The sequence below is a fragment of the Drosophila virilis genome, chromosome 3 (assembly GCF_030788295.1).
Source record: "Drosophila virilis strain 15010-1051.87 chromosome 3, Dvir_AGI_RSII-ME, whole genome shotgun sequence".
Taxonomy (NCBI): Eukaryota; Metazoa; Arthropoda; class Insecta; order Diptera; family Drosophilidae; genus Drosophila; species Drosophila virilis.
The window spans coordinates 10,122,511-10,143,163 of NC_091545.1; the positions used below are offsets into that span (position 1 = coordinate 10,122,511).

Genomic DNA, 20,653 nt, shown 5'->3' on the forward strand with positions numbered 1-20,653 from the left:
CAATACTTTTCAACTGAGTTTCCAAATTTATATTTTTAAAGCTATCAATTTTGATTAATGTGGCAATGTATCCAACATAATGTCGTGCCTATGGGCCTATGGATATGTGAGATTCGCCCCTCTTGTCCAGTATCTCCAGGTTGGGTATAACTTCTTCGAAGATAGCATAGGCATCGCGGTCCCCATCAATTTGCAGGGTTTTGCTGCTATATTGTTCCAGTATGGCCTGCATATTATGCTGATACATGTGAGCCGTTATGCTGGGACGTGCACCCTGGGCGGAGCGACGCGTTTCAAGCGTCTCCTGGCCCACATCCAGGGCAATTATCAAATCTGGCGAGCCAATGCGCTGCTCCAACAAATTGGCATCTTCTTGATTTTGCGGATATCTGTGTAAATAGATTTGTTTTTTATAGGGTTTCTGAAGGACGTTCGTTTCAGTTACCCGTCAATGACAAAGCCTCTAACGCCGCTTCTGTTGCCCATTATATCCGACTCCACCTGTAGCATAATATCCCCCAACGGCACCACTTGGGCATCATTGATTGTTGCTGCAAATTGATTGCCCTGCTCCGATTCGGCTTCAATCTGCGTAAATTTTCATGTTAAGACTGGAATGTATAGGTCTATATATATATATATATGTATGTATCTTGCCTCGTGCTCTACCATAGCGTTGATATCCACATGCTTGTAGCCATATTTCTGAACTATATTCTGCGCTAGAGTCGTCTTGCCGCTGCTTGGTCCACCCGTCACCCATACAATTGGTACATTCTGAAAATATAGGTAAATGCATATATAAATTATGTATGAACGGCACTTAATTATACAGTTACCATGGTTAATTAGTTAATTTTGGTTAAGTACAGCCAAAAATATATTATAAGTTTTTATATATTTGGAAAAGGTTGAACGAAATATGACATATTTCTGATATATGAGGCTTTAACAGTATACACATTGCACGCCCGTTGTATATTAATTGTGGCGCATTTTATTGACTCGCATATAAATTAGCTAACAATTATATATACTCAATTGATTGAGCTATCTGAGCAATCAGCAGCTGATATAATAAATAAACGCCTGTATTTGTTTTGATTCGCTAACGGATATAATGAGCAGCGGTGCGGTGTGCTCCGCTAGCTGCTGCTGGCGCTGACATTTGAGGATCTCGTTGTGTGTGGGAAATGGCTCGCCGGGTGGTAGAATAACCACGCTGAAAGTGGGCGCCTTTGGCGCACTGCGTCTGAAACCATCGTTGTGCATATGTAAATCGAAGCTGATCTTAAAACTGCGCAATCTTGCATCTTTATCGCTGTCGTAGTCGGCGCTTTGCAGCTGCACTATGTCCAATTTTTCGAAAATTTGCTGAAATTTTGCGTAGCTAGCCTCCGCTTTTAGATTATCAACGAGGCTTTTGCTCGATGTGTTTGCTTTTTTACTGGCCGTCCCCTCTTGCGGCTCTGACTGAGCCCTGCGTTTGCGCGTCTCAAATTTAAAGTTGCTTTGCAGATCACTTTCCATGCGGTTCTCATCTGGGCTAGCCGATGTCTGGCTTATTATCTGTTGCTTCAGCTCCGCCATGCGCGCCTGGGTGGCATTATAAGAGATGGATGCTTTGATGTGAGCCGGTACAGGTTTATTGCCCAAAGCTTCTTCCAACAGAGCCCAAATACAGTCCTCGCTTGTTACCAAGCTAGTTGAAGTTGTCTGTGCCGCTGGGCAGGCAGCTTGATGCTTAACAACTATATAACCAGCGCGAGACAATGCCGAATATACCAAATAATTATTGTACTTGTCGCTAGCTGCCTCGCCAAGCAGCAACACGTACGCCTGCTCCACGGAGACAATCATATCGCAATACTCCAGTTGAAGGCGGTTCTGCGTTAATACAACTAGACGTGACAAGAATCAAAGCAATATTTTCATGATATACGCACTAATTCCAGCAAAAATAAAGCCTCGTAATATTCCAAATAGAATTTGCCTTGTTGGCTGTAGCCAAAGCTCTCAAATTTTCCATCTTTACGCAGCACTTCGACTGCCTGTTGATCCTGGCGCCAAACAGCTATGGCGCGTCCCGCTTGTCGCTCGATGCGCCTAGCGGACAATCGGTGACGCAAATTAGCTGCAATATAATAAACATATTTAAAACTTAATGCAATTAATAAATTATGCGCATGCTTACCATAGGCATTTTTCAGTTCCTCTTGTTCGGCTGCGCTGCCTTCGATGCTGGTTCGTTTGAGTCCGTTATGCGGCGTTTCAGCTTCAGCATGACGTTGCGCAATAAGCTCTGCAGCACTAAATATACTTTTGCAATAAAGTTTATGTTTATATAATTAATAACTTACCTTAAATACTCGGTTTTTGGTTTAATTACAATCACATTTGCTGGCGCGCAGCTCATTTTACAAACCGAAAGCAGCTGTTTTATGCGGCGTTGCCAGACAAATTGCAAAAGAACATGCGCTAGCGGAGCTAGTTCCATGCAACTATATAGTTCACTTATTTTCGCTGCCGTTGCAATAACTACGAATTGAGGTAATTTTCATTGATAATTGTGTTTTAAAAAGAAACTGAACGTTTATTTGTGTTGGCTGATGCACAACTACTCAATTGCGGTTTGTTGACATACAATAAAACTACCAAAAAGCGCGTAAAACTGTCTCAACGAGAGTGTCTCTCCTACATGCACGTTTTTTGATGTTTTCCGTGGTCACCAGGCCTCCCCCTACCAAAGTCTTCAATTTGGTGATAATAATTAAACGCCACCGCCACTTTTATCGCAACATGGACTGCACGGAGTTGCTGCCCCCTGCCTCGGTGCGCGGCATGACTGTGCTGCAGCGCGCAGAGTTTCAAAAACGCGTGCAAATTCCCAGGCTGAGAGTGCCCGAATCGCAGGTGCAGCGTGTGATTCCGTTGGTGAAAAAGCTTCTGCTCAAAATGGAGCATCTGCAGCCGGTGCGTGCCTTAGAAAATGAGCGTGAAATTCTGTTGCATCCATTGCCCGTCAAGAGCTGGCAATCGCTGCCAACAGCGGAGCTGGAGCAGCAGCAAGTGACGTCAGAGAATTTCTGCCATGCGGAGCTCGAGTTGGGCTACGAGAATTGGAGCGCCAATGAAATACTGAAGAGCGTGCTGCCGGCAGACGAGGAGGGACTCTCCTCTTTTTCACGCATTGGCCATATTGTGCATTTGAACCTCCGCGATCATCTGCTGCCTTATAAACAGCTCATTGGCAAGGTTCTGCGCGACAAGCTGCCCAACTGCCGCACCGTGGTCAACAAGGCGGCCTCCATTGACAACACCTACCGCAACTTTCAGCTGGAGCTTATATGCGGTGAGCCCGAGTACCAGGTGGAGACCAAAGAGAACGGCGTACCCTTTGAGTTTGACTTTTCCAAGGTATATTGGAATCCTCGTCTGTCCACCGAGCACGAGCGCATCGTTAAACTGCTGCAGCCAAACGATGTCCTGTACGATGTTTTCGCTGGCGTTGGCCCATTCAGCGTACCTGCAGCCAAGAAGCGCTGCCAGGTGCTGGCCAACGATCTAAATCCCGTCAGCTATCACTGGCTGCAGCACAATGCCAAGCGCAACAAGTGTCTGGTGCACATCAAGATGTACAACAAGGACGGCCGGGAGTTTATACTCAAGGAGCTGCGTGAGGATTTGCTGGAGCGTTGGCGCAACCCAGCAGCCACGCCCTATAGTATCCATATTACCATGAATCTACCGGCAATGGCCGTTGAATTTCTGGATGCATTTCGCGGCTTGTACACAGTTGAAGAGCTGGCCGAGCTGCCAGCGAGCCTCAACTATCCGCAAGTGCATGTTTATTCCTTTGCCAAGGGAGAGAACACCAAGATCCTGGTGCAGCAGCTGGTGGAAAGCAATCTGGGCGCAGTGTTGGGCGAAGAGCTGCAGTGCATCAGTTTTGTGCGCAATGTGGCGCCCAACAAGGATATGTACAGAGTAACCTTCAGGCTAAACCGAACGCTACTGACCACATCAAAGCAGACATTGCGCAAGCGTCCCTGTCCTGCAGAGGAGGAGAAGGAACACGTAGCGACAGCAGCAGCCACAAAAGTGAAATGTGTTTGATCAAGTGAACAATAAAGTTTTTATATACAAAAAAAACGCGTCTCTCCTGTATATTTGCAGCTTCGCCATGGGTCGCAACAAGGCCAATGCTAAGAAGGGATCAGGAGCGGCAGCTGGAGCAGCTGCAGGCAAGGCGGCTGCCAAGCCGGCTCTAAATAAGTCCAAAAAGTCAAAGAACGTTTTCAAGGTGGCCAACAACAAGGGCAAGAAGAAGCCCAAGGAAGTCCAGGGCAAGCTGAAGCAGGTGAAGAAATCCCCAACCCCATCAGGCATTCCAAACCTAAACCGACTTCAATATTTTCAGATTAAGGAGACAGTCAAGGCCAAGCAGGAGAAGGTGGATGCTACGCTCAAGGTGCTCCACAAGGATATGGTCGTTAAGAAGCCCAAGCCGGCAGCCACGCCCATTAAGAACAAAAAAAAGCCGGCGGCCAATGCCACCACCGATACTCTGGGCAAGCTCAAGTTCTGAACAGCGCTCGATTAAATAAATACAATTTGTTAGTTCTGTTAGTTCAAAGATTACATAAATATATGTATCAATATATATAAAGCTGTGTAATTCCTGGCCCGGGCAAAGCCGGGTAATGCCCAACACGCATAGTCTATTATACCAAAAGCAGATCAACATTATTCAATTGCATTAATAACTCCCCCTGCTGCACTGCAAAATTTAAAAAAATGATAATCATACTTTGTAAGTTTGTATGTATATATGTATGTATGTATGTGCGCATGTCTGTATGTATGTATGCATGTATGTACGTATGTTTGTGTGTGTGCCTGAAAGTTTTCCTACAGCAAACGCAGTACAAGTTTACTTCCCACTGCGCTGTTCATTTGAAAATAACGTCTGTTGAACTGCTGCCCTCCTCCTCGATTCTCAAAAATTCAAGTAAGACTGGCAGGCTTCCATGCCTTTCTTACAAGTGTTGTGTGTTTGTGTCGTGTTAAAAAGTGGTGTTAGCTATATATTAAAGTGTGTGTGCTTATAAGTATGTAAGTATGCATGTGTGTGTGTGTGTGTGTGTGCATGCATGTATGTATGTGTGTAATGCATATGCGTGCATGCATATATATACATGTCAGTATGTATGCATGCACGTATATATGTATGTACGCATGCACGTATGTATGTACGCATGAACGTATGTATGCACGTATGAGTGAATGTACGCATGCACTCATGCTTGCATGTACGCATGCACGTATGCTTGCATGTACGCATGCACGTATGCTTGCATGCACGTATTCTTGTATGCACGCATGCACGTATTCTTGTATGCACGCATGCACGTATTGTATGCACGCATGTACGTATTCTTGTATGCACGCATGTACGTATATGCGTACACGAATGCATGATTGATCAACTAACTTCATATTTCTGCTTTTTTTTTCAGTGATGCGCATATATCCTACTATTGGATGCAATTTTTTGGGTAAGTACATATGTTCACATATATTGATGTACAAATAGAAATATACATATGGACATGGGCCATTTTAGTTAGAGGATTAGTGAGCCTCCAGGCATGACGACAGCGCCAGACGGCACAGTGGGCGTGGGCGAGGGCAGGGTCGTAGCTGTTCCGTTGGTAGCCTGCCAGCCAAACAGTTCACGGATTATGGTATCCAGCTGTGTGGTGTCTATCCCCTCCGCCTGAAGCTGGGCGAGCACCGCCTGTGTGGCGGGCAGGGCCACCCAACGATCGTAGACGACCTTCAGGGCGCCCAGACGCTGATAGAACTGCGCGAAAATGCCCATCAGTTGCACCTTGGCCTGGATATGGGCGCTAATGGCGTAGCGCGGAAAGTACATCTCCAGCTCGTTAAGGAATCCCTGCCAGCCGTAGACGGTGCCCGACAAGTAGGGATAGCGATTGACCAGCGTCATGCACACCTCGAGCTCCTCCATCTCGAATTTGCCACTCGAGGCCAACAGCTGCTGGTTGACCCATTGCCGGAAGAGCACAACCTCCGGCTGGGCCAGCAGGCGCCAGTGTGCCATGAAGCCCGCATTACTGTTCAGAATGCGTACAAACGCCTGGAACTGGGCATCGTTGAGCAGATAGCGCACAAACAATTGATTCATGGGCTTGAACTGTATTAGGTTAAAGATATCCATTAGATCCTGGGCCAGGTTCGGTGGCGGTCCCACGGGTCCAACTGCTCCATTGCCAGGCGCATCCAAAGCTGGTCGGATTGCAGCCTCGCACAGGCCGCAGCCTCCCAGGCAGAGCAGCAAGAACCAGGCGTATGTAGCTGCCATTACGGATTTCGGACGAGTGTGCCTTTGGCCGCAGAAGCATCTGCTTTTTATACGAAGCCTAAATTGTTTACCCAGCTGTGATAAGTCCAGAGTTTTTGTCGCAGCAGCCTCTGTTGACACAAGCGAAGACGTCGGCGTCCGTGTTGCCGATAAGAAAGTCACCCGATTCGATCTGTTTATAGTTGGATATAATATATATTATCTTGCGTTTCACCGGAACTAACTGATGGCCGCTGGGTAATTGTTTTTGTGTGCTTTATTTCTCAAGTAAAAAGTAAATGAGCCGAAAAAATCCAGAAAGACCGACAATTAACCGCAAACAAACACAAAATATGGCATTAGGCCTAGACCACAACACATAACAAAGGGTTGCTTAAGTATATCAAATGATTCATATATAGCCAACCGATTCCCAGCTGGCAGATAATATACGAGTTCATAATAATATGACTTCATCTCTAATAGCTCAGTCGAAATAATAGAATAGACATATCTTCATATTGGAAGAAATAGAAAAAGACCAATATGAACAACAATTAATTGAATAGGCAGGGATTATTTGGATAGAATTATTGGACAATCTATTATGGGATTATATATTCCTTCAAGAAACTTCCTATTAGAATAGAACCAACAGACTTTAATTAATTGCAATTAATTAAAAAGTAGATTAAGAATAAGACTGAGAACAGATCGATTAAGGTGTTTCTTCCTCTTCCTTCCTTTAATGGATCGGTTCCGAACCTTTTCAATCGGACAAAATACGAAACAACAACTTGGTTGCTTTTGCCATGAACGTCATATATAACGTATATATATGTCTGCCATATCACTAAGATCGATCAGCTATACCATTCGAAAGAGCGTATACGTATATGGGGTTATTCATAAGAAGTTCGTTATGGATCCGAACTTGTGGGGCTTAAGCTTAAAATACATACGAGCGTACAAGTCGAAGGATTGATAAGAGCTAACTTAACCAATAAACGCATGAAATGAACGGGGGGAAGAAGGAGGAGGGCCACCTTTGTCCGTGCTAGGCGCCTCCATTATTGCCCCTGCGTCGCAGCCAGCTGGGCACATAGCCGCGCAGCGCCTCGCCCAGCTGGCGATAGATCATGAGCGCCAGTATGGGTAGGACGAGGCGTGCGTCCTTGAACAGATAGACATAGCAGGCGACCAGGAAGAGCACCAGATCCGTGGCGTAGCTCAGTGCGGAGCGCACCTTCTCATGCGCCTGCTCTTCAGAGCGGGACTGCACCAGCGCCAAGCTGGCCGCCTTCTCCAGCAGCTCGCGATCCGCAGCGGACAGCAACAACGCCGCCTGCGAGCCGTGCTCTAGGGTCGGCGGCCTGCTCAACGAGGCATCGCGGGAACGCGTGCTGGAGGGCACACGCCGCTTAATGACACGCTTGACTTTCACCAGGCGCGTGCGTCCACGTGCATCCGGACGTGCCTCGACTATTTCGCTAAAGACGCTCTCGTTGCGCTCCTCGGCTTCTTTTTTATTCTTGGACTTCGGCGGCGGCACCACCAGCACAGTGGGGTATTCAGGCTCTCGGTCATCGTCCTCCTCCGGCTGATCCCGCGGTGTTTCAGGCGCTTTGTGCATGGCATGACTGCTGGCCGCATCCCGCACATGCACGAGCTGCTCGCGCTCCGAAATGGACAGACGACGCTCGCGATTGGCGCCGGGTGGCGCCAGCAGCAGTTGCTGCTGCTCCTGGTCATCGTTGCGTGCCCGACGCTGTTGATGCTCCGCTGCGGCGCCCTCGTCGTCGTCGTCGTCGTCGTCCTTATCGCCCGCCCGGGCAGCAGCGCGTTTCAGCTCATCCCGGTCGAGGTAGAGCGGCTTGTGGTATTTGTGGGTGCTGCTCACCTGGCGCACCAGATCGCTATAGTGATCGACGGCTGCGTGCGCCTCCTCCTGCATGAGTCGCTCCTCCTCCTGGCGGCGCAGCTCCTCCTCCTCCTTGACCTTGCGCTTCGTCTCCAGCTCCACCGCAATGGCAGCCGCATTGGTCTTCTCCAGCGGATTCGAGATCTCCTCATTGGCCTCGGTGTTCTTTTCGGTGGCGGAGCGTTTATCCCGGCTGAAGAATGACTTGATGCCCTTGGCCAGATCCAGTTTCAGATTGCTCGCACTTGGAGCGGCGACGGGGGCGGTGGCGACGGGGGGTGCAATGGTGATGACTGCACCATTTCCGGACTCCTGTTGCGGATCTGGGCTGCTGGGCTGACTGGTGGACTGCTCCACATGCTCGTTGGACGAGCGCTTCAGTATGGGCTTGGGCACAAAGTCCGGACTGGGCAGCGGCATTGGCCGGTTGAGCACCACAGCCGCTTGTTCCGGAGTCGGAGCACGATACGGCGTAAAGGTGCCGGCACCCATGTTGCGCGGATGATAGGTCTCAAGGTCGCGCGGACTGGGCGAGCGTGTGCGTGCCATGAGCTCCATTTTGAACTTCTCAATGGAGTCCTGGTCGGAGGTGGCCGTGCTCTCGGTGTAGTCCGAGCCAAGATGGTAGCCCTGCTGCTGCTGCTCATCATCCATGTCCATATCCATTTGCTCGCTATCCTCGGCTGTGCTTTCTGTGCGCTCCTCCTCCTCCTCTAGATCCTCCTCCCGACTGTCGCCGTCCCTCGCCTGTAGGTTGAGCAGTCGCTCCGTATTAGCGCGTGTCAAGTTCTTCAGATCAACAATGTTGATGTTCTCCCGGGAGTCCCACTTGCGAACCATGGGTACCATGTCCGCCGACTGGCGTCGCAGCTCGCTCCGGCGCTCGAAAGAGGCACGTTCCGCCTCCGTCATGGAGCCCAGACGCTTTCGGAACGTGGCACTGACGGGCTGCGCCGCCTGCTCCTTCTCCTGTGCCGCAGTCTTCACCTTGCTTTTGGCCGCCTGCTCCAGTTCCACGGCCTCGTAAAAACGGGCCATGGCACGCTCGTAGAGTAGCTCCGTGGAGCTGACCGAGCGGCGCAGCGGAAAGGTCGTATGCAAGTTGGTAAACTCCAGAAAGGCCAGATCCGGCGCGGATATGGAGATCGGTGGCGGCTGTATGGCGTCCTCCAGCTCCAGCTCAAAGGAATCTTGCTCTGGACAAAGAGTATATTAATTGGATATTTTTGGGATTGGCTTCTTTACTTACTGTCTTTATCCTTGACCTTGCTGTTCTTGTCGAAGACCACCAGCATGAACTCGTTGCTCGTGTGGACTTCGTCGTGTCTGTCCGCTGGCTTCTGTGGACGCATCTTGGCCACCGGTGGCGTCGGCTCCGAAGTAGGCGTGGCCGGTTCAAGCGGCTCCGACGGAGGCGGAGGCGGCGGGGCACTGATCTCGATCTTGGGCAGCTTTTCGCCCATATTGGCTGTTGTGGCAATGGCAATGGCCAGGGCGGGCACATGCTTGGCCGGACTCAGGGCGTGCCCGGAGTAGCGTCTCACATTCTGATTGACGCCCAGCTGGACGGGCTCGGCGCTGCGCTGCAGCGCGGGCGTCGACTTGATGGGCTCTGGCGGCGTCGGGCTCTTGCGTAGCGGCGCAGGCAAACGGTGAGCCACGTCCTGCAACGACTCCAGAGGTGCCACTGGTGGCTGCGGCAGCGGCTGTGGCTTCTGCGGCGACTTATCCTTTGGGTTAGCGACGGGCTTGGGATTGAAAAGCTTGCGAGGAGCAGCAGCTGTCGGGGATTTGGGTGGCTTGGCTGGCTTCTCCTGCCTATCCGCCAAAGCCGTGGTGGTTATCAGCGTCAGATTGAGCTTGGGATTGGAGCTGGCCTGCGCCTGGACTGCTGTTGAGTCGGCGCTGCTCAGCGATGGGCTTTTACGCACATTCATTTTCAGCGCCTGGTCAGAGGTGCCGTAGGACATCTCGTGACGTAGCTGCTCGCTGTCCACCAGCTGCGGCGTCGGCTTGCGTGCGCCGCGCGGCGACTGCTTGGGCGAAGCGGACATGCTGGTCGCCGCATCCGCATGCGGACGTGGTGGTGAGAGCGTCTTGCGACGCGGTGGCACCGGCTTTGACTTGTCCTTATCCGCATCCTTCCCGCCGTTGCCATTCCGCTCGTCGCCAGCGATTCTGGTCGCCGACTTGGGCTTGGTAATGCCACGCTTGGGATCCGGTATAAAGAGCAGCTCCGACTCCGGGGAGGGCTCACTCAACCCGTAGGGATTCTCGGCCTTGACGCGGAACTTGTACTCGGAGCCTTCGATCAGGTCGTGCAGCGTGGTGCTCAGGGCGCGCGTAGTGGCCGCCTTCAGCCAGACGTTCCAGCCAATGCGAAAGTACTCCACAATGTAGTTGCCAATCTTGCAGCCGCCATCGTCTAGGGGCGCCGTCCAGGAGAGCGTCGCCGACTTGCCGAAGGACATGTTGAGACGTGGCGCGCCGGGTGCATTGGGTCGGGCGGTGACCGTGACCAGAAACGAGGTGATATCCTCGCCCAGCTTGTTCCAGGCACGCACCATATACTCGCCCCGATCCGAGCGCTGCACATTGTCAATCTTCAGCAGCGAATTCTTCTCCGTGTTGGTCACCTCGAAACGATTGCCGGGCACGATGACTTCGCCTTCGTGCAACCAGGTGATGGCCGGTGGCGGCTGCCCGGCCACGCCCACCTTCAAACGGACCACCTCCTCCGCCTCGACGATGAGGCCATCCTCGTAGGTGCGCGGCAGACGAATCTTGGGCGGCGCCTGCACCTGTAGCCGGCTCTTGGTCACCACGTGCCCGGCACGGTTCGTGGCCGAGCACTTGATCTCGCCCTCGTCGGTTAGCGCCACCTGGTGTATGATTAGCACACTAACGTCCTGCTCGTTGACGATCTTTGTGCGGCGGCTGCTGAAGATCTCGTAGCCATCCTTGAACCAGTTGATCTCCGGCGGAGGCTCACCCAAAACGCGCACACGAAACTCAATGCGCTCGTCCTCGACGGCGTCCATGTCCACCAGCTCCTCAATGAAGCGTGGCACACTAATCGCATTCCTTTGCAGGGTCACGGTCAGCGGATCGGACAGCTCGCTGGCGTCCGAGCGTCCGACAATGTTCTCGGCAAAACAGCGAAACTCGTAACGCCAGCCCGGCTCCAGACCGCTTATCTGAATCTCGCAGCCCGAGATGGGCGTGGGCGTGGCACGCACCCAATGCGGCGAGCCGACGCGTCGCTGCTCGACCGTATAGCCGATAATGGGCGAGCCACCGTCCAGCATCGGGCGATCCCAACGTAGGTTGACCACATCGGGCTGCTGCTCGGAGAGCGCCAGAGGTGTCAGTATGGGCCGACCCGGCGGAGAGGGCCGTTCTGAAAAACCGAAGACCACAGAGCACAGGTAAATAATGCATAAAATATTCAACAACAAAAATAAGAACATGCACTTACGCGCTTGCGCAGTATTTTAAAAGAAAACAAAAACTATTTCAAAAACATTACTTTGACGTCTTCAGATTTTAGGCCAAAGATTCAGAAAAACAAGAAGCAAGTAAGAGACCACTAGTCCAGCGTGCACGACTCGGTGGTACCCTGTCAACACTCTTGAGCTGCCGTAAATATATTTATTGCTAGAAAAACAAAGCTCTAAGCTATGCTTGAAAGTCCTGCGTTTTAAAATCGAAACCTATCGATTGCATAAAAACATCACGACCTATCGATGATTAAAATAAGCGCACGTTATGCTCACTATCGAAAGAGCTGCTTTAAATTATACAGTTATTTAAGATTTTGAGCTAGATCGCTTGGGCTATGCGCAGATAGCTCCCTCCTCTTGTGCGTAACATACATTTGTCAACGATCATTATACCCTTTTTCAGCCGTATTCATTGGGAGCAGGGTATAAAAACAGAAAAACGGCCCGACGGACGCCGTCGCGTCAATGGACGGCCGCGGCAACCACTTGAATATGCGAGTGGCTAAAAATAGCCAAATTTCTAGCGCTCCCACCAACTATGTGGACTATGTGTGCATGCTCTCACAGCCAATTAGAGAACTTTTCAGTGTGGAAACTCGGGAATATATTTTAGATTCTAGTTGAATTTTTTTATGGAATTGGGCCGGGCATTCTGTATAACTTGCCTGCAGATTTCCAATGCACATTCTTTTTGGGCCGTCCAGTCTGTGCAGTTTGCAGTTTACCGGGTTGGTTGCCCATTACGAATACTAAATATTTAACCTATTTGCAATTCTTTCAGCATATATAGAAGTATCTATATATAGGCAAGCCGCCTTTAACTTCACACACTCTCACGGTACGCGTACGCGTCGTTTTATTTCGTTTTCAATACTTTCGAATACGTTTTCCAATTATAAGTAACTAATTTAACAGTGCAATTTTCGTAATTTGCAATTTTGATTCGCAATTTTAGCCATTTTTACGGACGCGTTAAATAATCCGTTCGTCAGTATAGCCAGGCATTCCCACACACAAATAAGCTTTGGGCGCTAAGAAATGTCAACGGCAACTAGCGCACAGAGTTGCCAGTAGTGGAAAAATATTGCAACAGCTGCCTGCTGATCGAGTCAGTTACTTAATATTACTAGTTCGATAAGCAATCGATAAGGCAATTCTCAAATTTGTTTTTTGGCAAGAGCTCAACTAGTCATTGATGTGAATTACTTACATTTATTGTTAAAATGCAATAAAAATAGGCCTTGGCAAATGTTTAAATTAACGATAGCCATATCGATAGTAAACTAAATATCGTCTACGATTACATCGATGTGCTTAGTACATCTCTAACTGTTTATTTCTTACATCCCCAATTTACAGCTAGCGCAACGCAGGTGTTTCGCCAAAAAAGACAGCAGTTAATTGCTTGTTTATGTTAAACAAATAATACTAAACGATTATCCGCGCAACACTTCTAACACAAAAAAACAAGAATCTAAAATTTGTTTGTGTTTTCTGTGATTGTTATTCGCTTGTAAACTGTGTCTATGCGCGCGTGTGTGAGTGTGTGTGTGTTTGCATGTGTAATGATTTGGAGGCTGTGAAGCTGTCGCGGCGGCAATTGAATTAGAAACAAAGACACAGCCGCCGTTGCTGTCGCCAGTGCAGTTGTATTGACGATTGCGGCAGGTGCGAGTGCAGGTGCAGCAGCAGCGGCGTCGCCTCATAAGCACACGCACGCAGGCACACACACACACACACGCACACACTGGAAAAACGGCAACAACAACAACAATGGCTGGCACGGCAACCGCAACACCAATGGAAATTGACGAATTCATAAATGGAGCGCTCGTCTCTTGGGTAAGTGGATGAACATGCTCGACATGCACATAAGAGGGTAACTGAATAACAACGTGATTGCCATACAAATATTCAAGTGTTCAATTTACATGCATGCGCCCCCACATAACACCCATACATATGTGCATATACATACATGCATAGCTATACATAAAGCCACATAGATTTCCGCCGCACAGCCCCCAAGGTCATTGTAACTGTGGCTTTGCCTGGGACGGCTATTGCTACCGTCTACGGCACAGCAACAACTTTTTTATGTTGTCATTAGCAGCGGCCCGTCGGCTGCCTTTTGTTTGCCAATTGCGAGAACGGAGAGTTTTGCTCGACCGGCTTTTCATACCCTTTGCAAATTAGTCTATTAAAAAGGGTATATTATCGTATGTTTCTTAAAACTTCAACATTCCCCCAATGCAAATAGTCCGTAGTAAGATTTACCGTTTCTATTAATTCCACTCTATATCTATTCTATTTTCTCTTGACGAACTTCTTTCTTCTCTCCTTCACTTATTATTTGCCTCTCGCTTTTACTCGCTTCTATCTTGAATCTACATCCCTTAAAGTTTTATTCTTATCAAAAAGTAACTACATCCTCTTGGTATAAACGTGTGACAGTAATAAGCACTTAAGTATATTCCAGTCGGGCATCCTCAAATAGAACATTCTTACCTGTTGAGCTTGTGCTTGCCACAAGTTCAGTGTACCTCTTAAAAAGGAAATGTTGCGTTATTCATTAAGTTGCCAATTGGAACTTGAACGCCGTGATCGTTGCTGTTATTATAGTTAGTCATGCAGCTCCATGCGCATCATAATCATGGCTTCATCTTTCGCTTTCAGCTGGAGTCATGCCTGCCACGTGCCGAGCTACTAGCTGGTTATACCTCGCTGCTGGACGGGCTCATAATTCACAGTGTTTGGCTGCAGATCGATCCGGAGCCGCAAAACAATCCCAGCGAGTTGCTCAGCGATCTGAGCGGCAATTCATTGAGCATCGCGCGCGCCAAGAACTTTGAGTGCATTGTCCGCAATCTGAAGTCGTTGTTCGAGGAGGAACTGGGCCAAACTATATTGGTGCTGCCAGATGCATACATGCTGGGCTACTATCCGGAGAGTAAGCATGGCCTGGAACAGATGAAAACGCTGCTTACCTTGTTGCTGGGTGCAGCGGTGCAATGCCCCAATAAGGAGCTGTTCATTGCGCGCATCAAGGAGCTGGATCTGGAGACGCAGCATGGCATTGTGGCGCTCATTAAACAAGTTACGGATAGCCATAGTCTGGTGCTCACCGAAGATTCAATCGACCGTTTATCGGCGGAAAATATGTATGGCCACATAATCCGGCTAACTAAGGAGCGCGATCACATGTACTTGAAGTGGATCGAGACCGTGTGCGTGGAGCCAGAGCTAAGTAACAGCGAAGGCGCTGAGTGCGGCCAAGGTGTCAGTGTACCACGATCGCCCTCCAGCGGCACGGCCACCTCAACACCTTCCTCATCCTCCAATTCGGAGAGCAATCATTTGGCCGTGGAGTGCGCTGATCTTAGATCAAAGAATCGCAAGTTGCGCCAAGAGCTGTAAGTCACTCAATCCAATTACCAAACAGTAAATTCTACAAAATGTTCCCTTCGCAGTGAGGAGAAGTCGGAAAATCTGCTGGAGTTGCGCGAGGAGCTTGATGACAAAAAGCAGCGCTTTGACAAGCTGCGCCAGGAGGTAAGAGGCTTCAATTCCCAAGCAAACAACTAATATCCTTTAATTGTTCTACAGAGTCAGGAGTGGTTTACCGAGGCGAAGCGTGCGGCTGCCTATCGGGATGAGGTGGATATCTTGCGGGAGCGTGCCGAACGTGCCGATCGTCTGGAGATTGAGGTGCAGAAATATCGTGAAAAGCTAGGCGACTCTGACTTTTACAAATCACGAGTTGAAGAGCTGCGCGAGGATAATCGCGTGCTGCTGGAATCCAAGTATTTGCAAAAAGTTACATATATAATCGATTTACTTACATTTTATCCCACTTCGCAGAGAAATGCTAGAGGAGCAGCTGCAGCGTTCACGCAAGCGTTCGGAACATGCCATCACCTTGGAGTCGGAAATCATAAAGTACAAACAGAAACTCAATGACATGGCGCTGGAGCGTGATGTGGATAGATCCAAGCTAGAGGAGCTGCTCGAGGAAAATGCCCAGCTACAGCTGGTGGCAAAAAATCTCAATTCTACACAGGAGGTTGATAAATCCTTCTCCGACAATGAGGACGAGTGCAACTCCGGCGACAACAGCTTATCCGAGCAACTCACAAACAATGCACAAACGCGTGCTCTAAAACTGGAGCTGGAGAACCGACGACTCACTGCCGCCCTGGAGCAGTTGAAGGAAAGCAGCTTCCACGAATCAACCAGCAAAATGCTAGAGCTCGAGAAGGAGAAGAAGAAATTGTCACTGAAAATCGAACAAATGCAAGAGAACATTCAAAGATTGACGCAACAAAATGTAGAATTGGAGAGCGTATTCAAAAACGCACTGGAAGAGAACAAAAAACTGCAGGATGCCGTCGATAATCGCCAGAAGAGCTATGATCGCCAGAGTCTAGAGCGCGACGTAGATCGCCAGAAACTTTCGGATGCCGAACAGCATGTGGAGACGCTAAACAAGGAGAAGCAACGCATTCAAACGCTCAACGAGAGCATCCAGCGGCGAGCCGATGATTTAGAGCGTCTTGCAGAAAGCAAAACCAAGGAGCTTGAACAGTATGCTGAGAAGCAACAACAATACGAACAGACCAAGCAGAAACTCTACGAGATTGAAGCCAAGGTGTGCACCTTCGAGCGCGAAAACGCCAGCCTTCTTAAGGAGGTGGCCAAACTCAAAGAGAGTAGCGAACAAAAGTCTGTGCAGCTAGACCAGAGCATCAATCGGCTGGACACGCAAGCCAAGGAGCTAATGCGGCTCGCGAAAGTTGAGGACGAAGCAGAGCAGGTGCAGCAAAAGCTTGTCGAACTGGAGAAACAGAATCAAGAGCTTAGTTCGCAGCGGAACATAGATCGGGAAATGATAAGCACATTACGAAACGATCTGGTCAATGGTACGCTCGTCACCAAGAAGGTACGTCACAATCTGGAAAAGCTGGGTCTCGACGTTAACGAAGTCGATGGCGAGCCGGCCGAACTAAATGTGGAGCACGTAGTCGAGAAGCTAGTGCGCAATCCGGAGACCTTTAAAACGGTGCGTGAAATAATGCTTAATGTGAATCGGGAACAGCAGCTGGAGGCTGGCGTCAAGTCGGATATGTGTGTGCTCTGTCATCGCCAGGAGATCTTCACTGTTGAAAAGAACATTGAATTGTCAGCTGCTACACACGCACCGACAACGCAGGAGCTGCGTTTCGAACACAAGCTGCGTCTAAGTCCAGCGCGCGACTCGGCGGAAGTGACGCGTCTGCAGGACAGCAATACGCAGCTGCAAACCGAGAATGCTCGTCTTAGTGTGGATGTGGCAGCGTTGGGCTCACAGATCACATCGCTCAATACTCAGCACGTGGCGCTGCAGTTAGCCAACTCGCAGCTGGCCGCCGAAAAGGATACCCTGCTGAAGGAAATTGATGCATTGCAGCAGGAGCATAAGCACGCGCTACAGGATCAGGTTACACTACAGTGTCTGCACGATCAGCTCTCCGCCGAATACGAGTCACTCAACAAGGACAAGGAACAGCTAAAGGCGGCCGTGCGAGATCTGCGCCAAGAGACGCGCGATGCACGCGAGACAATCCAATCGCAGGAGCAACGTATCGAGGAGTTGACAGCACAAACCAACAGCATGAAGACATGCCACGAAGACCTCGCCATACTGCGCACCGAACACTCCAAGCTTACGGACGACTTCCGCAATCTCTTTGCCACTAGCGATCGCTTCAAGAACGAGTACAAGAACATACAGGAACAGTACAAGATGATACGCATGGAGCACAGCAGTCTGAAACTGCAAAATACCGAGCTAACCGGCGAGCTAAATGCTAAACAAGATCAGGTTCGTCTGCTCCAGATCGAATATTCCAAGGTGCAGCAGCGTTGCGAGGTGAGTCTTACAGTACTTTAATACTCTTTCAATTTTGTATATAATTAATTATACATTTTCTCCGCAAAGATGCTTATACAAAATAATGCGGACTTGGACTCAGAGCGCAAGGCTCTGATGGATAATGTGTCACAGCTGCTTTCGCAGTACCAAGAACTTCTGGCCATTTCGTTGGAAGATAAAAAGCACTTCCATGAGGAGGAAAAGAACTATACGGAACGTGTGCACAGTCTAAAGCGTCAAAAAGAAAAGCTCGAAGAGAAGATAATGGAGCACTATAAGAAATCGGAGACCACTGTGCAAAAGAAGTATGTAAAGGAGTATAGCTTATCTAACTGGAACTTAACGTAGAATATTTCACAGAAAACCATTCGCCAGCAGCCTCGTTCGACGCGTCAAGAAGGCCAGCTCCGATTTGATGAATAAAGTGCCTAGTCGGGTAGGGAATCTGTTCACTATTTATAATATTAGAACTAATGCTTGGTATATTGCAGAATCGTCGTTCTTGGGTGGATGATGCGCGCACCAATTCACAGTTTGTCATCGGCTCCGAATCGGGCGGCAATGAGTCGGACAATAGCAACGAGGAACCGCTATCCATAGCCTCTGACACACATTTGCTACAGCGTAATATGCCGCTACGTCAGAGTCTTCAGCGGTAAGCTGAGTCTTAGTTTATCTAAATAATCTCTGTAGAGATACGAGCAATGCTCCATAAGATTAAGTTTTCATTGAAGAATATGCCCTATTTTATCCGGTCCGCTTGAAATTTGACTGAGTAAAGTTCTTCTGTGCTTTAACTTTGCTTTAACAAATATTTGCGAATGTCGCCAAGGAATCTTTAAACTGTTGCTAAGCTTTCCAGCTGAAAAAAACTGGAAAGCATTAATTTGTTAGTCCTACGAAGTATTCAAGCTTTGGCATGCCGAATGCATTTACTTTCCTGGTTAAATTATGTACTTAGTTTGGTTTATGGTTCTCGTTCTTGTTATATTTACATGTATATACACAACAACAACTTTACACGCACACGCACACACACTGTATATTGCATTGTTTATGTACCATATACAGAGATTTACTGGATAGCTCCATACAACGCGGCGGCACTGTGCGAAGTAGTCTGCAGGCACAGAAACGTACGGATTTGAGTAACTCACGTAGAAATAGCGTGCACGGGTATGCGCTTTTAAATGTCTAACATACATTAAATCATTAATACAACAAAAAAAATCATCCCACTCCCCAACTCCTTTGATGCGGCGCTGTCTATATATGTTTGTGTTTTGTGGATATCGCTTTGCCCATAAATTGCATTTGTGCCACGTTCTCTGTGTATTTGTTCTAATGGCATTTTGGTTGCAGCACCCTGGAACCGCCGGATGTAACTGGCAGCAGCTTAACGCTTGGCACTGCGGGCTCTCGGCGCACCGTCTATTTAATCGACGAAAAGCTGCCAGATGGCTCTAGCGCGTCAGCGCAGCAGTCGCAACAGCCGCAGGCTAGTTCAACGCCGACGCCCAGCAACAATGCTGCAGCAGCCGCCGCCGCTGCCACCGGAGCTGAACCACAAACACCACTAAAGAACGACAATCAACCAGCCACGTTTCTTATGTACAATCGCATTAATACAACCATTGGCGGTGCGCCCGCCAACACAACAACTAGCGATCAGAGTCCGCTGCTGCAGGCCAGCGGCAGTGGCGGCAGCGTCGCGGGCAGCGCCAACCAGGACGATAAAGCGATGCGCAAACGCAATGAGGATAAGAGCAATAGCATTTGGTATGAATACGGCTGCGTTTAGATATTTTGGAACACGACAAAACTGCATTTGCTGACGACGAAGTATTATTTCGTTTTAGAAAGTAACGAATTTATGCCTTTAGCTTAACAGAAGAGAAATTTACAAAGTGCTTCTTAAATGCTATAATTTGCCTTAAGCTGCAGACAAACAAGTCTGCAATTTATATACGTAGCATTTACATCAATTTTTGTGTATGTTGTGTTTTACAACTAGATATAGATAGATATACAAATTGTAGTTGTATTTATATGTAACAAAACGAAGACTACGGCAACTGTGCGAATTCATAATTACCTAGCAGCATACATATATATATATATATATATATATATATATATATATATATGTATTTATATATATACATGTTTACTCATATATCCATGTACTTATGTACCGAAATGTATGTCCGTAACGTCCACAAGATTGGGCTGCCCCAAGAGCAGCCACAGGTCAAAAGTTTTATTATAATTAATTATATGCATTTTACATGTAACACTTGAACTCGAATATATTCCTACACGCCACACACATTGTATACTACAGCTTACAGCTAACGAATGCGCCTTCAATTTGTGAATATACATATATTTTTCTAAGACTAAGCAATAACAATGAAAGTAGAAGTAACGTTCTTTAATTTATTGACAAACGCCTAAATACGCAATAAAACCACAAACATAAAGTTAATTAATTATTAAAGCCGTTGTAAAGAGATCTTCCCAAAAAAGAAATGTACATAAAGATAACTTTTTCTGCACAGCATTTTAGTTTGAGCATTGAAAGAAGCGCAACCGTAACAAATTTGGCTAAAGGTGTTCATATCTCTGGTAACTTAAATCGCAGATAAATCATCCAACTTTCAGCCTACTTACTATATCCTTTCCATTAAAGGAAACTGTCAGCCCGAATATGCCAAGCAGGTAATTAATTTGAGAGGATTTATGGAGCAATGAAGTTTAATCTGAACTTAAAACCATAGCCGAGAGCCCCCGGCAGCAAATAGTGAAGATACTGAAAATGCCGAACAAACGACCTTCCCGGAACCCACAATAACCACAGAAGTAGACAATTGGGATCCAAGCGAATATTGTGCACAATTGGGTAAGGCTGGCAACTATAAATTATCCGAATACAGAAGGTAAGTCCATCG

The 20,653-nt window shown here is 48.2% G+C and overlaps 7 protein-coding genes across 11 annotated transcripts; 3 read left to right on the forward strand and 4 right to left on the reverse strand.

The window, feature by feature from the left end:
• Nucleotides 1-14: 14 nt before the first annotated feature.
• On the reverse strand, nt 15-984 carry LOC26531535 (adenylate kinase isoenzyme 1). Its single transcript, XM_015176269.3, has 4 exons — nt 840-984; nt 658-777; nt 446-588; nt 15-389 (listed from the first exon to the last, which is right to left on the reverse strand). The coding sequence occupies exons 1-4, from the start codon at nt 840-842 to the stop codon at nt 89-91; spliced, it is 567 nt and encodes a 188-aa protein (XP_015031755.1). The 5' UTR covers nt 843-984; the 3' UTR covers nt 15-88.
• On the reverse strand, nt 958-2,497 carry Tsen54 (tRNA splicing endonuclease subunit 54). Its single transcript, XM_002046933.4, has 4 exons — nt 2,361-2,497; nt 2,195-2,310; nt 1,947-2,134; nt 958-1,887 (listed from the first exon to the last, which is right to left on the reverse strand). The coding sequence occupies exons 1-4, from the start codon at nt 2,495-2,497 to the stop codon at nt 1,063-1,065; spliced, it is 1,266 nt and encodes a 421-aa protein (XP_002046969.3). The 3' UTR covers nt 958-1,062.
• On the forward strand, nt 2,471-4,669 carry LOC6622374 (tRNA (guanine(37)-N1)-methyltransferase). Its single transcript, XM_002046935.4, has 3 exons — nt 2,471-2,550; nt 4,177-4,360; nt 4,421-4,669. The coding sequence occupies exons 2-3, from the start codon at nt 4,184-4,186 to the stop codon at nt 4,586-4,588; spliced, it is 345 nt and encodes a 114-aa protein (XP_002046971.1). The 5' UTR covers nt 2,471-2,550; nt 4,177-4,183; the 3' UTR covers nt 4,589-4,669.
• On the forward strand, nt 2,488-4,161 carry LOC6624352 (tRNA (guanine(37)-N1)-methyltransferase). Its single transcript, XM_002046934.4, has 2 exons — nt 2,488-2,550; nt 2,663-4,161. Exon 2 carries the CDS (start codon nt 2,713-2,715, stop codon nt 4,114-4,116), a length of 1,404 nt encoding a protein of 467 aa, XP_002046970.2. The 5' UTR covers nt 2,488-2,550; nt 2,663-2,712; the 3' UTR covers nt 4,117-4,161.
• An 857-nt stretch (nt 4,670-5,526) lies between the features above and the next one.
• LOC6622401 (uncharacterized) lies at nt 5,527-6,412 on the reverse strand. The gene has a single exon (XM_002046936.4). It carries the CDS (start codon nt 6,386-6,388, stop codon nt 5,627-5,629), a length of 762 nt encoding a protein of 253 aa, XP_002046972.1. The 5' UTR covers nt 6,389-6,412; the 3' UTR covers nt 5,527-5,626.
• Nucleotides 6,413-6,626: 214 nt separating this feature from the next.
• On the reverse strand, nt 6,627-12,879 carry MnM (myomesin and myosin binding protein). Of its 3 annotated transcripts, none has more exons than XM_002046937.4 (3): nt 12,457-12,879; nt 9,538-11,688; nt 6,627-9,484 (listed from the first exon to the last, which is right to left on the reverse strand). In XM_002046937.4, exons 1-3 carry the CDS (start codon nt 12,530-12,532, stop codon nt 7,425-7,427), a joined length of 4,287 nt encoding a protein of 1,428 aa, XP_002046973.2. In that variant the 5' UTR covers nt 12,533-12,879; the 3' UTR covers nt 6,627-7,424. The 3 variants fall into 3 exon arrangements, with proteins under 3 accessions (XP_002046973.2, XP_032290654.1, XP_015030794.1); XM_032434763.2 differs by lacking the exon at nt 12,457-12,879 and adding an exon at nt 11,818-11,991; XM_015175308.3 differs by lacking the exon at nt 12,457-12,879 and adding an exon at nt 11,767-11,991.
• Nucleotides 12,880-13,131: 252 nt separating this feature from the next.
• On the forward strand, nt 13,132-20,194 carry Girdin (protein girdin). Of its 3 annotated transcripts, none has more exons than XM_002046938.4 (10): nt 13,133-13,633; nt 14,468-15,204; nt 15,262-15,343; nt 15,398-15,594; nt 15,653-17,699; nt 17,769-18,007; nt 18,063-18,138; nt 18,194-18,357; nt 18,774-18,878; nt 19,065-20,194. In XM_002046938.4, exons 1-10 carry the CDS (start codon nt 13,565-13,567, stop codon nt 19,501-19,503), a joined length of 4,155 nt encoding a protein of 1,384 aa, XP_002046974.1. In that variant the 5' UTR covers nt 13,133-13,564; the 3' UTR covers nt 19,504-20,194. The 3 variants fall into 3 exon arrangements, with proteins under 3 accessions (XP_015031220.1, XP_002046974.1, XP_015031219.1); XM_015175733.3 differs by having other exon boundaries at nt 18,774-18,838; nt 19,065-19,224; XM_015175734.3 differs by lacking the exon at nt 18,774-18,878 and having other exon boundaries at nt 13,132-13,633.
• The last annotated feature ends 459 nt before the right edge of the window (nt 20,195-20,653 follow it).